The following is a 9,654-nucleotide window of genomic DNA, read 5'->3' as shown; positions in this document are numbered from 1 at the left end:
AGGGCAACATGAGGACAACATGAGGACAACATAAGGGCAACATTAGGGCAACATGAGGACAACATAAGGGCAACATGAGGGCAACATGAGGGCAACATGAGGACAACATGAGGGGTTAAGGATGGACACTGTCTGACTTGACTGCAGCTTCTTTTTTTTAGCTATTCCCAAACACGCCTACTAGTCCACAGTTTTGTTGCTTTGGTCCTTTTGAGCTACAATGGTTCTGGAGAAAGCTATAAGCAGCAAGAGGTCAAGCAATCAGTCCTAAACAGACACGCTAAGTTAAAATATAATGAGAAATGATTATTGATATTCAGACTCTGTGTCTTTCCTTTTTAAAGATCCATTTTAGCTGCAGTGCTACAGAACTCTACATTACATCAGCCACCATGCAAACTGATTATGCATCAACATTTGTTTCTGTCTTTTGCTGTTTTGCCCTTGAAACTGATATTCTGCATGTTTGTAAAATGAAAACTCAGCCAAAGAGGACATGAATGATCCAGACAACCCAACTCATGACTAGAGACCCATTTGCGTTCTTTTGTCTTAACTGGCACTCTTGCAGCAGCCGGTCCACCGACTCCTCCTGATCTCTAAAAACCAACTTCAAATGACCACATTGGTCCTCATCACTGACCCAGCCCTGCAGGGCCACTTTAACAGAAGTTTGGTCAGGTCCAAAGAAAGTCAGGAGAACTCTGTCAGGCAGAAGTTGGCAGTCCAATGGCGTTGGTGGTGAGTTCAGGTAAAAGACGTCTGTGGCGTTGTCTTTGGCACAGTTATCAACCGTGACTGAACCGTTGTTGAAAGCCAACATGTAAATGTCATGTCCATCACCGCCGACCAGGTAATCGTCGCCGGTGGACACCAAGATGTCGTTGCCGTCCGAGCCTTTGAGAAGAGAACTTTCATAACCGGACACCAAGATATCGGAGTAGACGGTGCCGATGACTATCTCCACATCCTTCACCACGTCGCCCTCAGCATCGGCGTAGCGGCCTTGTCCCGTCAGCAGGTTGACATAAACCCCTGTACCTGTGTCAGGATCGCCCCGGTACACAACCGTGTCTCTGCCAGGACCGCCGTCCACCAGATCGGCCCCTGGTCCGGGAAGGAAGACGTCCCGGCCAGAGTCTCCCGTCATAGTGTCATTTCCGTCCTCGCCATAAAGAGTGTCGTCACCCGAGCCACCGGTCAGGATGTCGTCTCCGTTCCCTCCGATCAGCGTGTCGTCTCCGGCGCCGCCTTCCAAAGCGTCATCCTTCCACCCACCAATCAGAGCGTTGTCTTGGTCGTTACCTAAGGCCAGAGGCAAGGCAGCTTTATGTCCACAGCACATTACAGCAAGAAGGCGATTAAAGTGCTTCACCTAAATCACTAAATGTTGGGGTACCTACCTGCTCTGCTGTTACACGTAACCTCATGTATAGATTTATAGGTATAGATTAGATTAGTGCGTCTTTTTCCCTGAAATTAAGGCTTCTGCTCTAAAAGCCCCCCCTCCCCCAACCATCTTGTTGGTGATTAGCTGGACTGGTTTGTTGTATTTTTACTTTTACCCCTGTGCTGTCTCCCGAGACCAGGCTTTTTCACAGTGTATTCAGAGGGAATGTGGGGGGGGGCAGCTAATGGATCAATGAGAGATTAATGATTAATGAGGATTAATGAGAGATTCCTACGATTTGAGATAAAAACCATGCAAGAACTCATAGTGCACCTTTAATGAATGTCTGTTACAATCAAGCGTTGCTAAATGAGTTGATACAGAGCTAATTCAACCTCTCAGTGGGTTTCTCAGTACGGACATGTTTTACAAAATGTTGCTGCTGGCGACTTTTGAGTGCAGCAGCCCGAGTGATGTGTTTTATGTCACCTCTGAAAAAGGAAACAGCAGCGTTCAGCTCTGGATACAAAGAGAGGTGCTGCTACAGGTGTGTGATCACTGAAGGTTTGCATCATGTGGATGCACTGACAGTGCTGCTAACATTACAAATACTTCCTCATGTGGACGGAAACTAGGCAATATAGCTTTAAAAATAGGCTGAATACCTTTCGAATTAAAATATATATTAAAAAAAAGAAGACATTTGAATTACATTATAGAGGAAGATTGACATCTCTACTACTTACCTAGGATGTCATTGGACTGGGAGGGGCAGCCCTGCACCGTGTGGACCTTGGACAGATTCCTCTGAGAGTTGAGGTCCAAGCGGCAGTCAACCTGCTGCTGTTTCAGAGTCACTTTGAAAGCTTCAGTATGAAAGAAAGGGATATCTCCGGTTGAGTTTAGAGATTTCAATTTAAAATGGACTCCGTCAGAGCTCTGAAACTCTAAGTGCTGTTGTTCGGGACTTTTGGCGTAGTCGAGCAGAGTGAATTTTAGTTGTTCCCTTTTTGACGTGATCGTCACTTCCAGATCGTAGAGCTCTTCTGTTGATGAGTTCAGTGTGATTTGACTGCCATGAAGATAATCCATGTCGACCAACACAGTATCAGTCCTCAGATCTTCTGCAAAGTTAGCAATCATTAAGTCGTTTCCATATCCTTGTTTGATTATGTAAGTGTCTTTTCCGTCACCTCCAATCATCAGTGCCCCCCCCGTGTATGGATCAAGCAGATTCTCCTTGCTATTCCCAACCATGATGTCGAAACCTGAGGAACCGTACATTTCTTTCACCGAATCACAATTAGTCATCCACATCATTTTGCCTTGAAGGTCTGAGTAGTAGGCTCGCATCTTCAGTAATTTAATTCTTCTATGTGTGACTATCTCTATATCAAGCTCAGGATCTATTTTATTTGAGCATCCTTGGAGCCGTGGTTGGCTCTCATAAAGTTGTTCAGGTTTCTGGTTTCTATAATCAACAGTTATGGGGAACATTACATCATCACAGCGGCTGCGGTTGGTCGCCAGTCCAGCTGTTATTCCATCACTGGTTTTAATCTGCAGGTGCTGATGAAACTTTGAATCAAACCAGTTCTGTAAAATAACATCTTTTCTACCGTGTACCAAAAATATTACGTTCTGTCCTTCACAAATACACGTCATGTTGTCGTATTGTTCTTTCAGAAAGAGAATATCCAGGGCTAGGTCTGGGGACTGGTTGTTGATGGTTTTTGCTCCTTGGCCCGGTGTGATAACGTACCAGTCCTCTCCTCCTCGACCCTGGATGACATCATCTCCTCCTCCTGGGACAACAACGTTGGGCTCTTTGTTTCCTCTGATTACATCGTCGAACTGTGACCCCCGGACCTCCGTCACGCTACCCAAAGCCTCGTCCTCCTGAAGGTCGACCAGCAGACGAGATGGCGAGCTGCTGTAGTCGATGCTTCTGCTTTTAATACACTTGGTGAAAGGGTCACTACTGTCCCGGCAGTCTGCGGGGTTATCTGAGATTGTAAAGGTGATCAAATCCTTTGTGACAATGAGCAAATGTCTGTCTGCTGCTGATCTGAACCAATCAACTAAAACCACCTTAAAGGGCGTGTTGTCATGAATACAGAGCAGAATAACATGGTCATCATTTACCACAACGCTAAAAGTGTGAAAGTTGGCTTCTATAATGGCCAGGTCTGTTTTAGTGTCTTTGGAGTAATTAATAATCATCACTACCGACTGTTTTTTAACTTTCACTATGTACATGTCTTCTCCTACGCCGCCCATCAACCGATCATCACCTCCTCCTCCATCTATTAGATTATTCTCTCTATTTCCAATAAGCTCATCGTCATACTGAGACCCAACGATGTTTGTAACTGTGCTGAAACGTGGCTGGGATGCATCCACCCGTACACCTCTAGAGCTAAACATCTTGTTAATCCCTCTGGCCACCAGCTGAACAGAAGAAACCACGATGGAGGAAATCTCAAACAAGACTCCGTCTCCAGACATCATGTTCATGTGACGATACGGTTCCCCTAAAAACCAGCCTTGTATGGTCACCGTGTGACTTCCCTCATACATTAACACCACATCATTTCCAGATTTAGTCACAGAAATGTCACTGTAATCAACAGTGAAATGAAGCGTGTCCAGTGCTTTGGAAGGATCGTAGTTGTTAATGACTGTTTTCCCTCCATATTCAGGAATAATGTACGTGTCTTTTCCTCTGCATCCTTCAACGTAACTTCTCTGTGGCCCGAGGAAGAAGACGTCGTCACCCGGTTCACCATGAAGCTTGTAATAGTAGCTTAACATGACTTCAATCTCATGTTCATCCTCTGCTTTCTGAATTGCAAAGAAACGATTAGACTCTCTATTTCCTCTGTATTCCCCGAACCTTGACTCCGGTACAGCTTTATAACCTGAAACCACCGTCACCGAGCCGGCTGGTATGAACATGAGTACTTTCTTCTGTAGTGTTGTGTATTCTAACTGATGTGACTCTCCCAGGCCAAGAATGATGTCTTTGCTTCCCTGTGTATCAACCTGCCAACACCTTTTCCCAAAACTCTCATCACTAGACACAAAATAGTCCATGCAGAGTTCAGATGGACCGTAGTCCGCGAGGCAGAAGTGAACTCCTCCTCCGTTCCAAGAGGAGTCGCCAGCGCTAAAATCAACGGCGGTCGTTCCATCCTGTTGCTTTCGTACTTTGTAATATTTGTGATAGTCTGATATCTCTGCAACCAGTCTGTGTCCCTCCTCAATTTCCTCGTAATGCCAATCGTAAAAAAAACTCTCAACCCTAATTTCAAAATGAACAATCCCCTCCAGAAAGCCTAAGGAAACGGCCCCCAGTTTCTCCAGAACTCCTGCATCTTTCGGGAGGTTTTTAAGCTCATCCTGTATGCCTGTATATATATCATCAATGCCCAGCCGGACTACGGATAAAGCCAGGTTTATAGGCACAATAAATGGGGCCAGTTCAGGCTGCTCCATTTCAATAACATCTAAAACAACCATACTACCGTCTAAGGAAGCATCGATGTATCCCAGCGCGTCACCTCTCTTTATATCTTCTTCAAAATTGTATATCCCGAATCCAATTCCCACTAATGGTAGAGCTGTCATAAAGCCCTTCATTGCGGGGCTTTTCATGAACGATGTTACAGCTTTGGCCATTCTGGTCTCTGAGGACAGAGCTTGTTTTGCAATAACAGACGTTGTCATAGGTATGAGTCCATGAGCTGTTTGCAGAGACCCGACCACGCCATCTTTAATGTCCCCCTGTTCAAAAGCTCGGACAGCTCCTTTCATCCCCAGCATGAGGCCCAGCGTCCCAACAGCATTCCCAGCATGCTCTACCACCCTGCTGCCTTGATGGGAGGAGGTTGGAACGTGATTCTCCATGCTGTGAACTGCTGTTTCAATGCTCTCTGACATTGTTTCATAGAAGCGTTGGCTCTCTGGAGACAACGTAGCCCTAAACTCAACAGGGCTGGCGTCAGCACCGTGTAACAGGTTACACACAAAGTCTCCGTCCTCCATCCTGGCGCTGCCCTTCTGGACCTGCAGCCCTGCCAGACTTTCACCATATTTTGCCTTTAACTGCCTGTGGACTTGTTGGACGGTTAATACTCTCAGCCTGGAGTAATACGATTCAAGTCGGAAGGACTTTTCCAACTCAGAGGCAGATTTTAAGTCGTGGGATGTTACACGGCCGTCATCGTGGCCACCTAATGAACCAGACGCTACAGAGCGACTATTATCTGGTGTATTTCTTAATGTTTCGTAATCCTGAACTGCATTAAGATCAGTTATCCTGTATTTGTTTTTTGCGATATCGAATATCTGAGATGGATTATTTTCTCCATTTTGAAACCACTGACTATAGAAATTAAATTCACTTGTTATAAGCTTTTTAAGATCAGACCTTAAATTCTCACTAGTCGAAGGATTTTTCCAGTTATATAATTTGCTAGAACCTTCATAGTCGGCTGAGCCACTAAATCCCCGCCTGCTTGGGTCAATCCAAGTTCCTCCTCTTGTCATTGAATGTTCGTCCCAAAGAAACTTCATTCCTTTCTCTCTGATATTGTTGTCATTGCTTCTGGCCATATCCAGGGCCATGAGGATCAAAGGAAATGTCCGGAAGTTTCTTGCAGATTCAGATATAACTGATGCAGTGAAGTATGTGGTGCACCAGGCCTCAGCAGAGAGCGGCAGGCGAGGTGCGTCAGGCGGGTGCTCTCCACAAAAAATACCTTCCGCATATTGAGCGTATCTTTCTCTGGGGTCATTTTGGCCAATTTCTGTTTTAATTCCCTCTCGTATGTCAGGGTATTTCTCTTTTCCTATCTGAGCTTCAATACATTTCTTAACTTGATCTTTATTTCCTCTTTCATTGTTGTCAAGCTTTTTTCCAACTGGAGCGACGTACAGATTTTTAGGATTAACCTTTAATATCCAGTCATTGACCTTCAGGTATGTGACCTCATCTTCTCCGGTCTTACCAAAGTGACGGATTACATTCCTAATATCTTCTCCTGATTTAATCTCATAACAGTTGGAAAGCATTTTAATTTGTTTTTGTTTATCCGGTATTGTCACTGCCTTTTCGTCTATAATATCGGTTAAATAATACTCTTTTAAATCTGAGTTTCTAATTTTCATTTTTTTTGGGCGGGGTATGTTTTTGTTGTGAAACAATCCCCAGGACAGAGCTTCAAGTTGATTACAAGCATCACGTACTTTATCAGCCTCTTTAAACCGTGTAAAAACATTCTGGTTGATGAATGTCTTTGGCTCAAGTGGCCAGCTGTCTCTATAGACCAGAAAACGGTCTGGTGGACCTAGAAAGTTCCTTTCAGCGGTGAAGATTTCCGTTCCAATGCCGGGCTCAGTTCTAATAATGACATCTCCGTTCCTATCGAGGGTCGCCACCACCTTCTTGCTGTCGTCTTTATGTCGCCATTGCATTCCATCCTTAGTGATCTCTTGGGTGATTTTCTCTCCTGTGTGGCGGACCTGGAGCACAGCGTCCCTGATGTGCAGCTCCGTCTCGATGCCGTTCCCATGGAGATCCTTCAGCAGCGTTTCAGTGAAAGCATTATCTGATCCGACGTCACAGGCCACCACATTTATTGTTTTTATTTTATTGGAATCCCTGGAGGTGTGTTGGATGATTTTGGAGACATCTTGCGCTTCGTATCCTCCCAGTCTCATTTCTCCTGAGTTATCTTTCCCTCCGTGGCCGACCAGCACCAGCCGGCTGTCCTCTGTCAGAGACACGGGGTCACCCCGGATCAGTACTGGTCTTTGGTTGTTATCAAGAACGTAGACAGAGGAAACCGTTGGATGCTTCTCATACAGATACGTAGCAGCTTTTCTGACAACAGGGTCATCTTCCAGGATGAGGATCTGCTGGTGGTCGTACTGGGTGCTGTGGTCAACCGGTCTTTGTGGAATTTGGTATCCAGAAACTTCTTCAAGTTTATTCATGACCTGGTAAGTCTGGTGATTCTCCTGGGTGGTTTCTAGGACTGCTGTGATGCCACGGGCCGTAAAAACTCTAATGAAGTTATGTTGGAAGTCTTTGGTTGTGTTTCCATCGAGAGAGAAGACGGGTGCAGTTTCCAGTGACGGTGTCAACATCAGCTCTGCGAGTGCTGAGCCAGAAAGGCCCGACACGGTTTGTCCATCTTCTGAAACACTCCCAAATATTTTCACCAAGGTGTAGCTGTCTGCTTCTGGTACACACGAGGCGTTGAACAGACATTCGTTGCTGATTATTACTGAGTGACGAGGATCCATGCTGTATTCCTGTTGGACTCTGGCACTTCTGGACTTTGCTGGGTCAATCATGACCAGAAGTTTTTGGCTGTAGCTGTGCGAGATCTCTGAAGCACTCAGCAGCACATCATGTGTCTTCTGTACATCTATCGCCGCCAAGAAACCTTCCAAATCCTGGATTACAAGTGAAAAAACAACATATAAAACACAGCAGACAATCAGGTTAAAATCATATTTATATATATTACTTTATCACAAATTGGAGCGGATGAACTCAAGAAAGTCCCATTAGTTGTGTTAAATGGTAACTTTGTTTTTGTTTTCTGTGTCTGTGCAACGTCAACTCAGCTACTTTTATTAATTAAACAATGATTTGGGTAAAACCTCAGTGCTGCTTTCCATTTTAATTTAAAATCCACCAACCTGTTTCTTCTGAATAACAGAAACTGTGAACTTCTCCTTCTCCTGATGATCAAACAGCAAACTCATCGGGTTTTGGTCAATGTCCTCCCTAAAAGAAAATTAACAACTTTATATCAGAGAGGGTTACACTCACACAGATGGACTGAGACCTGGTGCAGACCACATGAGAGTTTGGCAATACCTTCCCCAAGAAAAAATCTTTGGTTTAAATTTGAAAGGATTTATTACCAAGGCCACGTAGGGAACAAATCCGTCTCACAGAAGAGATTTAGCTTCTGTTTGTTTAAAAAGGCCAATCTGCATTGAATGGCTTGACAGACATTGTTAGCTTCAGCTAACGAGGGATATTCGGTGTCCTCTAGTTCTTCAGCTCATTACATTACTGCAGCTGCTTCTAACTGTAAAAGGTAGTTCATCTGTAGGGTAGTTTTAAAAGAACTTACACCAAAGCCATCGTTTTGATCCGTGGCGGTTCTTGAAAATTTCAAATGGAGGGACCTCCACCAACAAGTTAGTTACATACCACAATCCCTCCATAGGTTTGGTTCTATACGATGTATATTATATAATAGACTAGACTGTATTAACAAAGTTTCATTTACGCGATTGGTCTGGTGCCAGATTTCCTTCGTATTAGGAACATTTTTATTTTCATTCGTTGGAGATTTACAGTTGTACCAATCTTTAGAGCCTGCTAGCTGCGCTCCACATGCCTGGAAGTACGGTAGTCACCACGGGACCAAAACTCATGCACGTTAAATTTGGAACAGATGATCAGATTCAAAAACAAATGTTCCAAATTGGAACCGGTTGTTAATCCCAAATCCTAGTTTTTGACTCACAGAACTGTACCAGCTTAGCGCTTACCTGCTAAGAGATCTCTCAACTCTGGCCCCGTGAATGGACGTGTCCCTAAGACAAAACACAGTCATCGTTAACCTTTCAGTTCACATTTCTTTCCCCATGATTAAAAAAACACTGAAACAATCAGCACTGGGTTGCAGCAGCTGTGGTAAGTCCAAGCGTAGACTAGTTTGAACGTAAGTTGTGACGTATGTCGGAGTTTAAGTTCTATTAACATTTTGTGTTGCACCAGCTGATATAGTTCTAGCGTTTAGGCATACGTTACAACTCAAATCTTACATCAAGCACTTAGTAGGCATAAAGTCCTCCATAAGATGGGTTTGAAAGGTGGGATCACTTGAAGGATGAGGACTTTCTCCATCTCTTGGATATTAGCGATTCTGAATAACAATCCTGCTTTTGGTTTCCATGAGCGGAGCTCCAGAGGATGACCGACCTGCTGGTAGCAGACTTGGGTTAGAAAACCTTAATTAACTAACAAATTAGCCGCTGACCGTATGTCTCTGTTTTAGGGGCTCGGAAACGCTGCAAGAGTGTGGACACCAGGCGTAAACCTAGCAGATCTTTTTAAAACAAAAAAGTAGCAGTTTAGATTAATGTAGTGGACGCTACCTGGTGCTGAACATCTGTCCTGTAGGGTAACATTACAGCTTGTTTCTCCCTGATGATGAACATCTGTCCTGTAG

General features: G+C 44.4%; 1 protein-coding gene across 1 annotated transcript in view; it reads right to left on the bottom strand.

Annotated features, from left to right (window-relative positions):
- Positions 1 to 395: 395 nt before the first annotated feature.
- The window catches only part of LOC117940110 (bifunctional hemolysin/adenylate cyclase-like), an 11,996-nt gene continuing 2,737 nt past the window's right edge, over positions 396 to 9,654 (bottom strand). Inside the window, exons 2-4 of the mRNA XM_034865493.1 lie at positions 2,137 to 2,743; positions 549 to 1,305; positions 396 to 510 (exon numbers count right to left, since the gene is read on the bottom strand). Of these exons, the coding sequence (XP_034721384.1) occupies positions 411 to 510; positions 549 to 1,305; positions 2,137 to 2,743 (1,464 nt within the window). The 3' untranslated portion in view covers positions 396 to 410. The remainder of the gene's footprint in view (positions 511 to 548; positions 1,306 to 2,136; positions 2,744 to 9,654) is intronic.

Source organism: Etheostoma cragini, unplaced genomic scaffold (genome assembly GCF_013103735.1).
Source record: "Etheostoma cragini isolate CJK2018 unplaced genomic scaffold, CSU_Ecrag_1.0 ScbMSFa_1714, whole genome shotgun sequence".
Classification (NCBI taxonomy): domain Eukaryota; kingdom Metazoa; phylum Chordata; class Actinopteri; order Perciformes; family Percidae; genus Etheostoma; species Etheostoma cragini.
This window is presented reverse-complemented; position numbering and strand designations above follow the sequence as displayed.